Raw genomic sequence first — 16,771 nt, 5'->3', positions numbered from 1 at the left:
GAGGGAGATCATCTCCCAACTCCTCTTCCTTGCCGTCCAGCTCCCTCCCCAGCTGGTCCCAAGTTTCCCACAAACGTGGGTTAGCTTTAACCAACCATGGGATGGCCTGGGTCAACTTTTTCCAAATCTGCTTGGTGGTAGCATCTGAGGTAGTCTGTCCGGTATTTTTGAGCATGAACCATAATATCTTAACAGTTGGTTCGCTCCATTGGCTATGCGTTTGGCCCATCTTAGTGGGGTCCCTCTCCTCTTAATCACTAAACGCAATCTGTGGGGTTGCTGAACTTTGAAATTCCCGGCCATGCGTTTCCGCCCCGCATGGGCGCCAGATGTTGGGATCTCTGGGACCCCTTTTTCCCCTATCTCCCGGGGAAAATGCCTGAACCCCAATTTATGAAAGAGCACTCGGCTTTGTCTCCTGTCCGCAGAAGGCAAAACATGCTCTAGTGGATCACGTTTAGCCGAGAAGAGGGTTGCCAAAAACCTCCCCCCACTCAAGTGTCAAAGGTTGGCACAGAAAGGAAGGCTCCGGGGAGACAGTTTGATGATTGAATGAGTCTCGCCCGCCCAGGGGGTGGGCAGAAGGATTTATTACGGTGACAATGGCGGGAAGGGGAAGGACTTGGGGTGATTGGCTGATTGGCTAAGCTGGGCTGTTTCGGCAAGAGTGGCACCCTGAGACTCCCCCCACAGGCTGACGTCATGCCCCAATAGAACCACCCCTGGGCTCCAGCGGCGCCATCTTTGGAAGCATCCACGTGGATGCGAGATTGAGACGGGAGGTGGGCTGAGCCAGAACTACTCCTTCCGGTTCCAGACCCGGAAGGCATAGGAGTGGCTTCCGGCCATGTGGCCCCAGGGCGGGAAGAGGGGAGGGTCAGTCAGGGACCGCCCCTCTAGCATACAGCCAGCATCCCCACACCCAGCGACTGCCGTTCGCAAAACAGGACCTGGAAACCCCGGGTGGGCAGGGAGGTCCTGGCCTGGACAGCGGCATCCGCTCTGGGCACCACAGCCGCTGGCGCCCCCCTGCTGCGCCTCTGCGGGACACTCTGCTCCGCTCTATCCGGCCCCGCGTCGTGGGACTTGCGAAGCCGTGCGAGCCCATCCCCCCAGGCAGCGGAAAATTCGCTTCTAGCAGCCTGGTTGAAAAGGCCAGCAATCTCCAACCCCCAGGGCGCGGTATGTCTCACTGACTTTAATTACCCCATGTGACTGGGGTTGCCCTAACCCTGGGACACGGTTTGCCCAGCGTAGCCTGAGGGATTATTAAGCCCCAGATTCGTCCGCTGTGTGTTCGTCTGCCCTGCGATCGGGAGCCAATTTGTCGGGCTTAATTTCCACATCCCCCCTGGGGAGGCATCACAACAACATTAGTTGTTCAGATTCACGGTGTTGGCCAATCTGAGAAGGCATCCCAGAGTTGCTTTGGTTTGCATTTTCTTTATGGCTAGGGGTGTTGAGTATTTCCTCCTGTTTCTTTGCCTTTCTTACCTCTTCGGAGTCTCTCCTTAGCTCCTTTGCCCATTTAGTCATTGGTTTCTTAGCTCTGGGAAGAGTTAATTTCTCAAGTTCCTTGTATATTTCAGCCTTTTCTGATGTATTGCTGATAATGATCTACTCCCACTCTACTGACTGCCTTTCTTGTTTAATAACTATGTCCTTTGCTATGCAGAGACTTTATTTTGATGTAATCCTATTTTTCAAGTCTCCTGTCTATCTACTGTGCCCCTGGGACTCTTTACAAAAAGTTCCTGCCTATGCCAGTGATTTGAGTTTTCTCCTACCCCCCGCTCTTGCGGTAATTGTAAAGTTTGAAGTCTTCCGTTGAGGTCTTTGATCCACTTTGAGTTGATGTTAGTGCATGATGACAAACAGGGATCCACTTTCAGCTTTCTACGTATGGATTCCCAGTTTTCCCAACACCAATTATTGAAGAGGCTATCTTTTTTCCACCACATGTCTTTGGCTCCCTTTGAGGAACTTCTGATGAAACAAAAATTCCCTGGGAACTTGCAGCGAGCTATACCATGGGTCCTGTGAAAAAAGATTAACAATGTGAGTAAGTCACATCCCCTGTATTCAAGGAGTACCCAGAACGGGGAGATAAACCTATAGGTGCCTGAGGGAGGTCTATCAGGTGATTGTGAGGCATGAATAGCACAGCTCTCAACCTCAGTTTCCAATCTGGAATTGTAGAAGAAGGAACAAGTCAAACAGCAGGGCCTACCCATGGCACACTTTCTTTTTAAAGCAGAGTTTCTGCCTGGCACTGAGAATACCCACGTGAGCCTCTGGAGCCTCACTTCTGCTTCCAGCTTTTGGCTGGTTGATTGGAAACAAGATTCTCATGGACTTCCTGCTTGGCCTGCCTTTGAACTGCATCCTCAAATCTTCAGATATCAGCCTCCTGAGAAGCTAGGATGCCAGGCGTGAGCCATCAGCTGAATCTTACAGTCTTTACGTTTCAGTGTATTCTTTTTTTTTTGTAATTAATTTATTAATTAAAGAAAAGTTTTTTTGACAAGGTGTTGTGCAAAAAGGGTACCGTTACATAGTAGGGCAGTGTGTACATTACTTGTGATATCTTACATCCTGTTTTTCTTTCCCTTCCCTAGGTCGGTAGACATATATACAGTATACAATGTACCAAGAACATATACAATAGCCACGTGGCCTACGCCAAAGAAAATTCGCCTAGGGCTTTAAATGTAATGTTAATATTAGACAATATGTGGACAGTAGTCTTATATGAACGTACACACATAGCTTCTGAGCTATTGTGATCCAGTGAGAGGTCAATTTTTGACCTTTATATGTTGAGTAGTTCTTTGGTTTTAGTTACATAGTGTAGGGTTGCTGACCCAAACCTGTGGGAAATACCATTTGACAAGCAGTTTTTGGTTTCACAGACCTGGTTTCTACTGTCTCCCCTCCCCCCACCTTAACAGTCATATATCAGGGACATCATGACCCTTTGTTTTCTGTGTTCTAGGCTTGTATCGCTCAACATTATTTGTTCAAGTTCTGACCATTTCCCTGCGAATGCCAATATTTCACCATTTCTAATCGCTATGTAGTATTCCATTGTGTATAGGTACCATATTTTTTGGATCCATTCATACGTGGAGGGGCATCTGGGTTGTTTCCATATTTTGGCTATTGTGAATTGTGCAGCGATAAACATGGAAGTGCAGATGTCTTTTTGATATCTTGGGACCTGTTGTTCAGGATAGATGCCTAGGAGTGGTATTGGCTGGGACATAGGGTAGGTCTATGTTGAGCTTTTTGAGAAACCTCCATACTGTTCTCCAAAGTGGTTGTACTAATTTGCACTCCCACCAACAATGGAGGAGGGTTCCTCTTTCTCCGCACCCCCTCCAGCATTTGTTGTTGCCTGAGTTCAGAGTATAGGCCATTCTAACTGGAGTGAGGTGGTATCTCAGGGTTGTTTTTATTTGCATTTCCTTTACTGCCAGGGATGTTGAACATTTCCTCATATGTTTCTTTGCCATTTTTATCTCTTCTCTTGTGAAGTCTCTCTTTAGCTCCTTTGCCCATTTCCTAATTGGTTTACTGGGCTTGGAGGGCTTAGTTTTTTGAGTTCTCTGTAGATGATAGATATTAAGCCTTTGTCTGTTGCTGTGCTGGTAAAGATCCTTTCCCATATGGTTGGCTGTCTTTTTATTTTGGTGGCTATGTCCTTAGCTGTGCAGAAACTTTTGAATTTGTAGTAGTCCCATTTGTCGAGTCTCTCCCCTATTTGTTGTGTCCCTGGGACTCTATTTAGGAAGTTCCTTCCTGTGCCTATAAGTTCTAGTGTCTTTCCTACTCTATCCTTCAGTAGTTTCAAGGATTCAGGCCTTATATTGAGGTCCTTGATCCATTTTGAGTTGGTCTTGGTGCATGGTGATAGGCTTGGGTCTACCTTGAGTTTTCTGCATATGGCTGCCCAGTTCTCCCAGCACCAGTAGTTGAAGAGGCTCTGTTTATTTCATTGTATGTCTTTAGCTCCTTTGTCGAATATCAGCTGACTGTAAGAGTGCAGTTTTATTTCTGGGTCTTCAATTCTATTCCACTGGTCTTCAGGTCTGTTTTTATACCAATACCAGGCTGTTTTTGTTATGATGGCTCTATAGTGGAGCTTGAAGTCTGGTATTGTGATACCTCCTGCACTGCTTTTTTTTTTTGCCTGGAATTGCTTTGGCTATTCTAGGCCTTTTGCTGTTCCATATGAATTTATGGGTTGCTTTCTCTATTTCAGTGAAGAATGTAGCTGGGATTTTGATGGGGATTGCATAGAATTTGTATAACAATTTGGGCAATATGGCCATTTTCACTATATTGATTCTGCCTACCCATGAGCATGGGAGGTCTTTCCATCTCCTTGTGTCTTCTTTGATTTCCTTTATTAGATTTTTATAGTTCTCATTAAATAGGTTCATCACGTCGTTGATTAGGTTGATCCCTAGGTACTTTATTCTTTTTTTGGCTACTGTAAAAGGAATTATTTCCATAATTTCCTTTTCTGCTTGTATATTGCTGGTGTATAGAAAAGCTGCTGACTTTTGTGGATTGATTTTTTTTTTTTTTTTTTTTTTGCCAGTCCTGGGCCTTGGACTCAGGGCCTGAGCACTGTCCCTGGCTTGTTTTTGCTCAAGGCTAGCACTCTGCCACTTGAGTCACAGCGCCACTTCTGGCCATTTTCTGTATATGTGGTACTGGGGAATCGAACCCAGGGCTTCATGTATACGAGGCAAGCGCTTTTGCCACTAGGCTGTATCCCCAGCCCTGTGGATTGATTTTGTAGCCTGCTACTTTGGCAAAATGGTTTATTAGGTGTAGGAGTTTGGGGACTGAGTTTTTTGGGTCCTTCAGATATAAGATCATGTCATCTGTGAATAGGGACAGCTTGATTTCTTCCTTGCCAATGTGGATCCCTTTGATGTCCTCCTCTTGTCTTATTGCTATGGCTAGGGATTCCAGCACTATATTGAAAAGAAGTGGGGAGAATGGGCATCCTTGTCTTGTTCCTGAGTTTAGGGGGAATTATTTTAGTTTCTCCCCATTTAATACGATGTTAGCAGTTGGTCTGGCTTTTATTGTTTTGAGGAATGTTCCATCTATTCCTTTTTTCTCCAGAGCTTTTAATAAGTATGGATGTTGTATTTTGTCAAAGGCTTTTTGGGCATCGACTGAGATAACAATGTGATTCTTGATTTTAGTTCTGTTGATGTGGTGAATTACATTGATTGATTTATGGATGTTGAACCATCCTGTGACTGTGGGATGAAGCCTGCTTGGTCATGGTATATAATTTTCTTGACCAGTTTCTGGATCCTGTTAGCTAATATTTTATTGAGGAGCTTTGCGTCTGTGTTCATTAGTGATATTGGTCTGTAGTTCTCTTTTTTTTGGGTCTTTGCCTGGTTTGGGAATGAGTATGATATTAGCTTCATAGAATGAGTTTGGGATTTCTCCCTCTGTTTCTATTTCACAGAAGAGTTTGAGGAGTATTGGTATTAGCTCCTCACTAAAGGTTTTATAGAATTCGTTGGTGAATCCATCTGGGCCTGGGCTTTTCTTTGTTGGGAGGTTTTTGATTACCCCCTGTATTTCGCTGTAAGTTATTGGCTTATGAATTTGTTAATTTCCTCTTTAATTTGGCCTGTGCCCCAAGTTTAGATAACAGTGAGGGGTTTAGCCTCTGTGGTAACCGTTGTTATTGAGGGTTGCCTTTATTCCACTGTGGTCAGATATAATACATGGGATGACGTTGATACTTTTGTATTTGCTGAAGTTCTTTGTGTGGGCTATGACATGGTCTATTTTGGAGTATGATCCATGGGCTGCTGAGAAGAAGGTGTATTGGGTCTCTGTAGGGTGGAAGATTCTGTATAGACCTGTCAGATCCATTTGGGATATGTTGTTACTTAGGTCCTCAGCTCCCTTGCTAATCCTCTGGGTGTTGGATCTGTCTCTTGGAGAGAGTGGGGTATTAAAGTCACCCACTATTATTGTGTTTAGGTCTATCTTTTTCTGTAGTTCTGTGAGAATTTGCTTGACATATGTAGGGCTTCTTTTGTTCGGTGAGTATACATTTATCACCGTGATGTCTTGGTTCTGGATTTTTCCTTGTATTAAAATGTAGTGTTCTTCTTTGTCTTTTTGAGTTGATTTTAATGAGAAGTCCAGCTTGTCTGAGATCAGAATGGCTACTCCTGCCATTTTGGTAGGTGTTTTTGCTTGGAAGATCTTGCTCCATTCTTTCATTCGGAGCCTGTTTTTATCCCTTGCTGTAAGATGGGTCTCTTGTAGACAACAGATGGCAACTTTTTGTTTGTGGATCCACTCTGCCAGTCTGCTCCTCTTTATCGGAGAGTTTATACTGTTTATATTCAAAGAGATCAAGGATAAGAGTGTTTTTCCCCCTTCCATTTTCCTGTTAGGCTGTTTTTCCTCTGTTTTTTTTTTTTTTTTTCTTGTCTTTAGTGAGCTGTTCTTTCTGTTGGGTTCTGGCTATTGTAGTTTCTTTCTGTTTCTGTCTGTGTGTCCTGTCCGATTTCTGTTGGGTGGGGTTCCCCTCTTAGAATTCGCTGTAGGGCTGGTTTTTTATTCACATACTGCTTTAGATCCTCTTTGCTATGGAAATATCTGGTTTTTCCCTCGAATATGAACTCTAGCTTCGCTGGGTATTTTATTCTGGGTTGGCAGTTGTTGGCCTGTAGGACTTGGATGGTTTCTTCCATTCTCTTCGCGCATGATAGGTTTGTGTGGAGAGCTCTGCTGTTATTTGGATCCTTTTCCCATTGTAATAAATTTCTTTCTTCGCTTTGGCTGCATTCAAAATTTGTTCTTTATTCTTGAGATCTGTAGTCTTGATTATTATGTGCCTGGGCGAGGATTTTCTAGGGTCTGGTCTGCCAGGCATCCTATAGGCTTCAGTTACCTGGGTGAGGTCCCTTGTGAGATTGGGGAAGTTTTCTGCAATCACTTTATTGAAAATATGTTGAAGCCCTCTGCTCTGGTATTTGGCTCCTTCTTCTATTCCAATTATGTGCAGATTATATCTCTTGTCTTTGTCCACTAGTTCCTGTATTATTCTGCCCTGGAGCTTTACCATTTCTTGGAGTGTGATAATTTTCTGGTTCTTGTCGGCTGCATCATCGTCCAAGAGAGAGATTCTGGCTTCAATATGGTCAATTCTTTGTGCTGTGGATTCAAGTGTGGGGTTTATGGATGTCAGGGAGCTATTTATGGTTGCCAGATCAGCTCTGGTTGTGGAAATTTCTTCCTTTAAAGAGTTGTATTTTAAATCTATTTTTTCGTGCATTTCACTTCTCAGGATTTTAAGGTCTTCTTTAATGGAGGTTTGTACTATATCCATTTTTGCTTCCATTTCTTTCTTGGTTTCCTGAAGGTCCTACAAGACTTCCATTCTAAACTCCTGGAATTGTTTTGTAATTTCATTCCTGAGGCTTTCCATCATTTCTGCTATTGTAGCCTCTGTTGCTTTTTTATTCTCCATCTCCTCTTTGGTCATACTGCTTTTTGGAGCTGGCGAGTTGGCTTGCCCTTTCATGTAGTTTGCAATATTTCTTTGTGATTTGCACATCTGGGGATCTGTATGTGGTTTCCTTGGGTTGGCTTTGTGTTGGTTTCCGTGGGTCCATCAGTGGGAGACTTGTTTGTGACCTGGTTCTGGGTTTGAGTTTGGCTGTTGAAGCTTACTGCCCAATGGGTGAGCGTGACCATCTCGGTTGTTGCTGGGGTGGTCACCCTCATTGCACTTGGGGGTGGGTAGGTTCTGTGTCTTTCTCTGTGGGATAGTGTCCTGCCGCTGTGTTGTGCTGACCCTAGTGTGCCCCTGGTGGGGGTTTTCGGGTCGCTGATTCAGCCTGGCATGGAGGCTTTTCTCCTCTTTGGTTCTTTTTTCCACTCAATACCTTGGCCAGAGGAGCTCACCTCTCAGATTAAGATCTGCTGCTGAGAGGCGGTTCGCCCACCTGTGTGGATTGCTCCGGGGCTGGTGTTGTTGAGGGGCGGCCCACCCACCTGTGTGAGATGCACCTAGCAGAGCGGGCGCTGTCACAGGGGGGCCCTGCCCACCTGTGTGAAGAGCGCCTAGCAGAGCGGGCGCTGCTGTCTTTATAATTCTTTGAATACTCACACTGCAGTAAAGTGTTCTCATCAAAGAAAAGAGTCTAAGCTACTCTTTTTTTTTTTTTTAAATTTCATATGGTACATTGAAAATAACAGCAACAGTTGATGAACCACTTGCTTCCATAACTTGGAGTTCATTTCACTTAGTACAATCTTATGTGTCCATGTGGACATAGTTATTGAGCTATTGTGATCTTCTGCTAGGATATCCTCAACATGTCCCCTATGAGGGGAACCAGAGAGTCCATGTTTCTTTGGATCTGGCTCACTTCACTTGGTATGATTTTTTTTCCAAGTCCTTCCATTTCCTTATAAATGGGGCAATGTCATTTTTTCTGATAGAGGCATAGAATTCCATTGTGTATATGTGCCACATTTTTCTGGTCCACTCGTCTACTTAGGGGCATCTGGGATGGTTCCATATTTTAGCTATGACAACTTGTGCTGTGATGAACAATATATACCTTTCTCTGAGGGCAGGGCTGGTGTCTTTATTCCTGGCCACCTTTATAACGTCTGTTGTAGAAGTGGGCTTGCTCCTGGCCGCACGCCCCATGGCTCCTGCAGTCTTGCCTGCCCTCCTGCCTCTGTGTGCGTGTCTGCTGCTGGCCTCCGGCTTTGCCCAGGCGGGCAAGCTGCTGGTGGCGCCCATGGATGGCAGCCACTGGCTCTCCATGCGCTCTGTGGTGGAGAAACTCTCCCAGCGAGGGCACGAGGTGGTCGTGGTTGTGCCCGAGGTGAGTTGGCAGCTGGGAGGCTCGCTGAACTTGACAGTGAAGACGTACTCAACCTCTCACACGCTGGAGGATTTGGACCAGGAGTTCAAGGATTTTATGGACCTCCAGTGGGAAAAGCAGGAAGGAGCTATCTTTTCTCTACTAATAGGCTCTTCTGATAGATTTTCTGAATCGATTTCACATTGTACAGGTCTGTTTAATGACAAGAAATTAATAGGATACCTAAAGGAGAGTTCTTTTGATGCGGTGTTTCTGGACGCTTTTGATGCCTGTGGCTAAATTGTTGTCAGGTATGTTTCACTCCCATCAGTGCTCTTCACCAACAGAGTAGTTTGTCATTACCTTGAAGAAGGAGCTCAGTGCCCCGCTCCCATTTCTTATATTCCTTGAGATTATCTCAAGTCTCACAGATGCCATGACTTTCCAGGACAGAATGTGGAACTGTATAGCCCATTTGGATGAACTTTTATTTTGTCCATTTTTCTTCAAAAATGCACTGACATAGCCTCTGAAATTCTTCAGACACCAGTCACTCCATATGACCTGTTCAGCCAAGTGTTGATTTGGTTGTTGCGATCTGACTTTGTCTTGGACTTTCCCAGACCCGTGATGCCCAACATTGTGTACGTTGGTGGGATGAACTGCCACCAGGGAAAGCCACTGTCAAAGGTAGGACTTCTCTCTATGGCTCACTGAGCGTGACCTGGTGAGATATGGCTGTGGCTCCATAGTGGAGATTTGACTTTACAGACATTGAAAAACAAATCTTCACTCAGATGAGATTTCCCATTGACATTTGTTGCAATTCTGATTTCTTTCTAGTTTTGAATTATTTGGTGCCAGTTCTTTGTGCTAGTACTAGCAAGTTGTGCAAATCTACCCTCTGTAGATAGGTGCATACAATATTTACATAGTTAAATATAATTTTCAAGATGAGCTTTATTAGTACTTATATATCTAGTTTTTAGGAAAATTGTGAGAAATGTAGTACTTTGTGAAATGTTTGCTTGTTCCACATATGTTAACCCCTGTAGGTAAATGACTTAACAGTTTTGTGTGCAACTTTCTCAATTTATACAAATATGTAATATAAATTCTTATGCCTATTTTCTGGAAAAGTCTAGCATCAAGTTGGATGTAATCTTTCTCTTACCTTTCATGTGCTAAAAAATCATAGATTCTCTCTCTGTGTGTGTGTGTGTGTGTGCATATGTGTGTGTGTGTGTGTGCTGGTTTTGAGTCTTGAACAAGTGTCTTGTGTTCTCACCTGCACCATGCTTCCAGTTCCAAATCATAGATCTTTTCAGGACATCACTTCAATTCCTAATTTCTATCATTAGTCTGTAAAATTTGTTAGATATGTGACATCAACTGCAAGTAATATTTCCACCCAGCATTTGTATGACTTACTTTCATTAGTTGGGACATATACCCTAAAATATTATAGAGTATATTGTGGTTGCAGGCAGTTTAAACTGGGATTCTGTCATTTGCAATTGAAAATGTCTTGACACAAATAAGAGTAATAGTTTCAGCAAATGCACAGTCTCTAATTTCTGTCAAAAGCATTTCGTGTCTAATCTCACTATATGATTTTTTTTTTTTTTTGGCCAGTCCTGGGCCTTGGACTCAGGGCCTGAGCACTGTCCCTGGCTTCTTCCCGCTCAAGGCTAGCATTCTGCCACTTGAGCCACAGCGCCGCTTCTGGCCATTTTCTGAATATGTGGTGCTGGGGAATCGAACCTAGGGCCTCGTGTATCCGAGGCAGGCACTCTTGCCACTAGGCTATATCCCCAGCCCACTATATGATTTTTATTAGGGATAGATTATTCCCTTTTTAAATGTGGTGTTCTGACTTCTTTGAAAGCACAGCAGATTTTGGAACTGAGCTATCATATTTTCTCAGAAATTGACATGTTGTGAAAAAGTGAATTTTCAGCCAAATGAAGACAGAGGGAAGTAGGTGTGTGCAATAAGGGTTTAGAAATGAGGCACCGCTTTCTGGTCATGGGTGAGCCTGTTCAAAGGCTTCAGTTCTGTTTGTCTTCCATCAATAAAGCACCGAGTACGATCCAGGCTCTACCTACACCCTTGGATACAGAACTATTGCTTGAACCATTGTCTAGTTCAGAGTGACCCATTGGGTTACCTGAGAGATTTAGAGACCTAGAAGCCATATATGCTTTTATATGATCCACATAACTGTATCTGTAAAAATATTGCTTTCTAGAGTCATATAGACAGTCATGTCCATGTATGGTTATGTGTATAGAAATTAAATGTATGGTTTTGTATATCTATCAAAGAGCTATGTGTATGGAAAGTTTTATACATGTAGAAGGTCATATATTTATGAGTATCATGAATGTGAAATTCACAAAGAGTCATTTGAGATCTCAAAGGGAACTCTTTGGCTAAGAAAGTGATAGAGCACAAGAAAAATGTTAGTTGTTCATTGGAATGATCTATGATCAGCATGTATTTGTTTGCCCTTGTTTCAGGCTGGCAGTCTATCTCTGGGAATATCATGCAGGTTTTGTATTATGAGACTACAGAGGTCCTGATCTGAATCTCCTTTCTTTCTTTCTTTCTTTCTTTCTTTCTTTCTTTCTTTCTTTCTTTCTTTCTTTCTTTCCTTCCTTCCTTCCTTCCTTCCTTCCTTCCTTCCTTCCTTCCTTCCTTCCTTCCTTCCTTCTTTCCTTCTTGCTTTCTTACTGTCTTTCTTGTTGTCTTTCTTTCTTTCTTTTTTTGCCAGTCCTGGGGCTTGGTCTCAGGAGCTGAGCACTGTCCCTGGCTTCTTTTTCCTCAAGGCTAGCACTCTGCCTCTTGAGCCACAGTGCCACTTCTGGCCTTTTTGTATGTGTGTGGTGCTGAGGAATCAAACCCAGGGCTTCATGTATATGAACTCTTGCCACTAGGCCATATTCCCAGCCCCTGAATCTCATTTCTTTGATGAGATGGCAACATTGCTAGAAGAGATGGAGAGAGAGAGAGAAGGAGTTAAGAGAGAATGATTATATGTGGGATTTGTGTTGCATGTACCTCTGCATTTTTAGGGGCTACCTAAAGGATTTTCCTGAGGACTTCCTCTAGCAAAATATACCTGATTTTATGTGATATGGTTAGTTACTGTAACAACAATAGCAGAGTCAATCTTCAAGAAATATTAAAATGGATTTACCAGGAAAGAACATGACCAGTCTCTTGCAACTTTTGGTGAGTTTGCATAGAATTGAATACGTGGTCCAGATGGAAGGAATTCAGGTTCAGTTTGAGGTCTGGAGACAGCCGGTAGGACGCAATTACACAGCACAAGACAATCTAGGGTTCCCCATGTATCTCCCTTCTATACTTGGCTACCTTGCTGTGTAGACAGGAAGCTGCTTGGAAATGCCTGGCCTCTGGCTGGTCAGAACAGAAATTTCCCTGGGTGTTTACCAGTATGCCTCATGAATGAATCCTCCAGCACTAAGTGAATTGGTGTTGTTGGCTTGAATAGTGCTGTAGAATAATGGCACGTTGGTAATGTCTTCTATGTTTAGTATTAATATTCCTTCCTTGACTCACTATCTATAGAGAACCTCTGTGTGCCTGGCTGTGTTCTGGGGATGCCGGGCTAGATTTACCTCCCCTGGTGCTGGGATGCTAAGCTTACTCCCTTATCAGTGCTCCCCTTTCCACCCTCTCCCCTGGGCACCCGACCAGCAGGTGGCCAAGGTGGAGCGAGGGACTCGGGCTAGCCTAAGGTGCATGTGGACAAATGAGATCCCCTTTTCCTACCTCCTTACCCACCAAGGAAGCCAGGCACAGACGGATCTCGGAGACGCTTCGGAGAGCAATCCGGTTTATTTGGGAGGGGCTCACAGTAATATAGTGATGATGACGAGGATTGAGCATGAGTTGTGATAGGCTGGAGAGCTTGTCTGTCCAAGACCAGTTCCCAAGGACCTCCCTCATGGGCTAACGTCACTTCCCATAGTACCGCCCTGTGTGCTCACTGGCGCAAGGTGGGGGATGGTCTCGAAGGTACCCCTTCTGGTTCCGGACCCAGAAGGAGATAGGTGTGGCTCACTTCCACACTGCCCCAGGGCTGGGGGAAGGGCGGCGTCTCGGGGGCGCTCTCCTCGCCCTCCCCCCCCCCTTAAGGTCAAGATGAATCCCCAACATGGGGATATGGCCACAGTCAAATGATGTTGGCTTTGCCGGATAGAGCTTTGTGTAATGGACAGGCAATGTAAGTCAGTGAGTTACAAGCTGTGAAATGGACTCTGAAAGAAGATTGTGGATGGCAAACAGGATTAATGGGGTGATGGGGCTTCCAGGACTAGGAGGAGTTAAGGGAACTGCTCCCTCTATGGGTTACAGAAGCCTAGATGTGCATTGTGCTTCCTTGTCAGTTCCCTGGGGTTTCCAAGCAGGATGCTGGTACCTTCTGGTCCCTGGCCATTGTAAGCAGGAGACACTGCTGGTGCCTCTTTCTCTGGAGAGCTCCAGGGTGGCCAGCCCTCATCTTGGACATAGCTGACATGTGGAATGCCTTAAATAATAAACAGCCATCTTACTTGTATTTCTAAAGCCAGCTCTGCACTTGGGAGGTCTCCTCCAGTCCTGGTCTTTGGGACTCTTCTTTCTCAGCCTTAGCTCACACACGGTTTCAGAGGCCTGGGTTAGGACAGGCCCTGGCGTGACAAGTGCTGGGCAAGTCTGTTCTTGTCATTCTAGGAACCACCTTTCACTGGGACAGCCTCTTTCCCACATTCATCATACTCTGGCCCCCCAGAGCCCTATGCTCCACAGGCAGAACAAGCAGGACACTCCCACCCAGGAGTCAGTTGAGAAACTCAGGAGGTGAATCATGTGATCAGACTGGAGGCAGACACCAGGCTTCCTGACTCCCTCCAGGGCTGTCACCATCTGCTGGCTTCAATCACACTTCTAAAACCCTAGTTTCTTAAAGGCAAGTAACATTGTTGGTGTGATATTGTGATTTATAATGGAACATATGTGTACATCTTTATTTTTGTTTCCATTCCCTCCTGGCCAGAGCCCCCAAACTTGGTATTTGCTGAGGGATGGAAGGAAAAAGATGGGCTGAGGTATTTGTTACATGCCCCTTTGGACCACCGCTTAGCTTATCCTGGGATGGGGTTACTCCTGGGAAGTACATAAGGAAGGGTACTGGTTGCTAGGACACCAATCAGAGATCTGAAGGAGAGGAAAAAGGGGCTGAAGGTTATGCCTACCATTCACTTACTCAGTAACATCAATTACATAATGAAGCCTAAGTAGGAACCCAGGAGAGTGTTTGGAGAGCATTCCATTTGCCGAAGGTGTGGAGGGAAGGTGGGTGCCCTGTGAGTTCAGTTCACTTGCCCTTCCCACATGCCTCAGTCTTTGTGCTTCTTAGCCTGCCTGTTCAACTGTAGCCCAGTAATACATCACTGATTAAGTAACCTCTTGTCCTCAGTTCTTTGAGCCATTTCAACAAGGGCTCAAAGACAGGAAGGGCATTAGAGGAACATCTAGTTTGTAGCCAGGTCACACTGAGGTTGTGAGTCTCTGTGGGTGGGGGCTGTGGAATTGAGCATAACTTGTCCAGTTAGTTTTTGCCAAGTCTATCGCTACTTTAGCTAGCATGGTAACTGAATTGTAGACACCCCGCTGGGGTGGCAGAATTGTTCATTGTGGGAGAAATCCCTCTACATCTGGTCACAGTGTTCTGTGGTGAGGAGGAGATAAGAAAGGAGTGGTCTTTTCCTTATATGTCTGTTACAGGTCAATATGACGTGTTACAGATTCCTCTTTTGTGGTGACCTCACTCTTTGAGTGAAAAAAGTGTGAGAATAAAACAGACAAACCCAAAGCTGATTCATTCTTTCCACAAACACTTATAGGGAGCCTGCTGTATGCTGGCATTTTTCTGGGCACTGCAGAATACAACAGAGAATACAAATGGCACCATCCCTACCTTTAAGATGCTTCTGCTAGTTGGAGGAGATAAATGGTAGGGCTGAGGTGAATGAAGGCTTTGGACTTTTGGGATGGGCTATTTGATCATGGGTTCATCAGGGAAAGTTGCTCACAGCTCATGGTTCAAAACCTGGGAAGCAGGTTTGAATTGGATTTGGATGACCTTTTCCATAGACAGCAAGCCCTGGTTCCCCTTGGAGGAAGTTGGCTTGCCTGCCTCTTGGGACCTGGGCTGGGAGCCAGTGATGGATGTCAGTCCGCTAACTTGTGTGCGTCGCTCCTTCTTCCCTCCCAGAAGATATATTAAAGTCCTTTCCGGTGCCTTCAAAATGTGACTTGCTGTGGACCTAGCGTGATTACGGATGTCATTAGGTTGGATTCCTTTAGGGCAGGACCTAATCCCATAAGACCCTTCTACAGGATCTGCATGCAGGGAGAAGGGGAAGAGGAGGCAAGGCCAGGCGAGGCTCCAACCTACAACCAAACAGCACAGATTGCCAGCAAGCTCCAGGAGCTAAGGCAGAGGCCTGCATCCTGCTCCTCCTCCACAGTCTTCGAAAGAAGGACATGCTGGCCTCAGACCGCATCCTCCGAAGTTGGGAGGCGATGCAGGGTCATTGTGTGGGCCTCCCAGATCGCCCCAGGCTGAGACACATTTTGCTGTTGTCGTTTGTGTCTACCTTTGGCTGCTTGAGCCACAAGCTTTCCATCTTCTGCAGTGCCAAAGTACAAACCCTTCGCTTAGAAGTGGTGTCAGTAGAGGGCATGCTTCTCCCCAAGGCAAAGGTCATAAACAGTTCTTACCTGGATACCTTATATCCGTGATATTAAGAAATATTGTTCAGTAATCATTATTCTGCTGAGTTAATCTTTAGCAGCAAGTGTCCTCTCTGTGCTAATATGAGTGTGTCCTCTTCATCCACCATACAGTTTGTGTTTGTCCTTACCCTCTGGCTGTACAATCCCTAACTGCAGCCTTGCTCCTGGCCGCACGCCCCATGGCTTCCGCAGTCTTGCCTGCCCTCCTGCCTCTGTGTGCGTGTCTGCTGCTGGCCTCCGGCTTTGCCCAGGCAGGCAAGCTGCTGGTGGTGCCCATGGATGGCAGCCACTGGCTCTCCATGCGCTCTGTGGTGGAGAAACTCTCCCAGCGAGGGCACGAGGTGGTCGTTGTTGTACCCGAGGTGAGTTGGATGCTGGGCGGCTTGCTGAACTTCACAGTGAAGACGTACTCAACCTCTCACACGCTGGAGGATTTTGAGCAGGAGTTCAAGGTTTTTATTGACACCCAGTGGAAAAAGAAGGAAGAAGGCATCTTTTCTCTACTAATGGGCTCTTCCCATGCATTTTTTGAGTTGGTTTTTTCACATTGTAGGAGTCTGTTTAATGATAAGGAATTAGTAGAATTCCTGAAGGAGGGTTCTTTTGATGCTGTGTTTCTGGACCCTTTTGATATGTGTGGCTTAATTGTTGCCAAGTATTTGTCACTCCCCTCTGTGCTCTTTGCCAGGGGAATATTTTGTCATTATCTTGAAGAAGGAGCTCAGTGCCCTGCTCCCCCGTCTTATGTTCCCAGAGGCATCTTGAGTTTTACAGATGCCATGACTTTCCAGGAGAGAGTGTGGAACTATATCAATCACTTGGGGGAGCGTATGTTTTGTCCATATTTTTACAAAACTGTCTCGGAAGCTGCCTCTGAAATTCTTCAAACGCCAGTCACTCCATATGAGCTGTTCAGCCAAGTGTCGATTTGGTTGTTGCGATCTGACTTTGTCTTGGAGTTTCCCAGACCCGTGATGCCCAACATGGTGTACGTTGGTGGGATGAACTGCCACCAGGGAAAGCCACTGTCGAAGGTAGGACTGCTCTCCATGGCTCTCTGAGTGTGACCTGGCTTTGGACAT

The 16,771-nt window shown here is 45.3% G+C and overlaps 1 protein-coding gene across 6 annotated transcripts in view; it reads left to right on the top strand.

The window, feature by feature from the left end:
• LOC125350169 (UDP-glucuronosyltransferase 1A7) overlaps positions 1 to 16,771 on the top strand; it is a 193,071-nt gene that overhangs the window by 48,059 nt on the left and 128,241 nt on the right. The window contains exon 1 of one of the 6 annotated variants that reach the window (XM_048344495.1): positions 15,753 to 16,723. The exons of 4 other annotated variants lie outside the window; for them this stretch is intronic. In XM_048344495.1, the coding sequence (XP_048200452.1) occupies positions 15,869 to 16,723 (855 nt within the window). In that variant the 5' untranslated portion in view covers positions 15,753 to 15,868. Of the gene's footprint in view, positions 1 to 15,752; positions 16,724 to 16,771 lie in introns of those variants that run through there. One more of the 6 variants, XM_048344491.1, reaches the window with a different exon arrangement.

The sequence above is a fragment of the Perognathus longimembris genome, chromosome 4 (genome assembly GCF_023159225.1).
Source record: "Perognathus longimembris pacificus isolate PPM17 chromosome 4, ASM2315922v1, whole genome shotgun sequence".
Taxonomy (NCBI): Eukaryota; Metazoa; Chordata; class Mammalia; order Rodentia; family Heteromyidae; genus Perognathus; species Perognathus longimembris.
The sequence above is the reverse complement of the archived record's forward strand: the minus strand, read 5'-3'. Positions and strand labels throughout refer to the sequence as shown.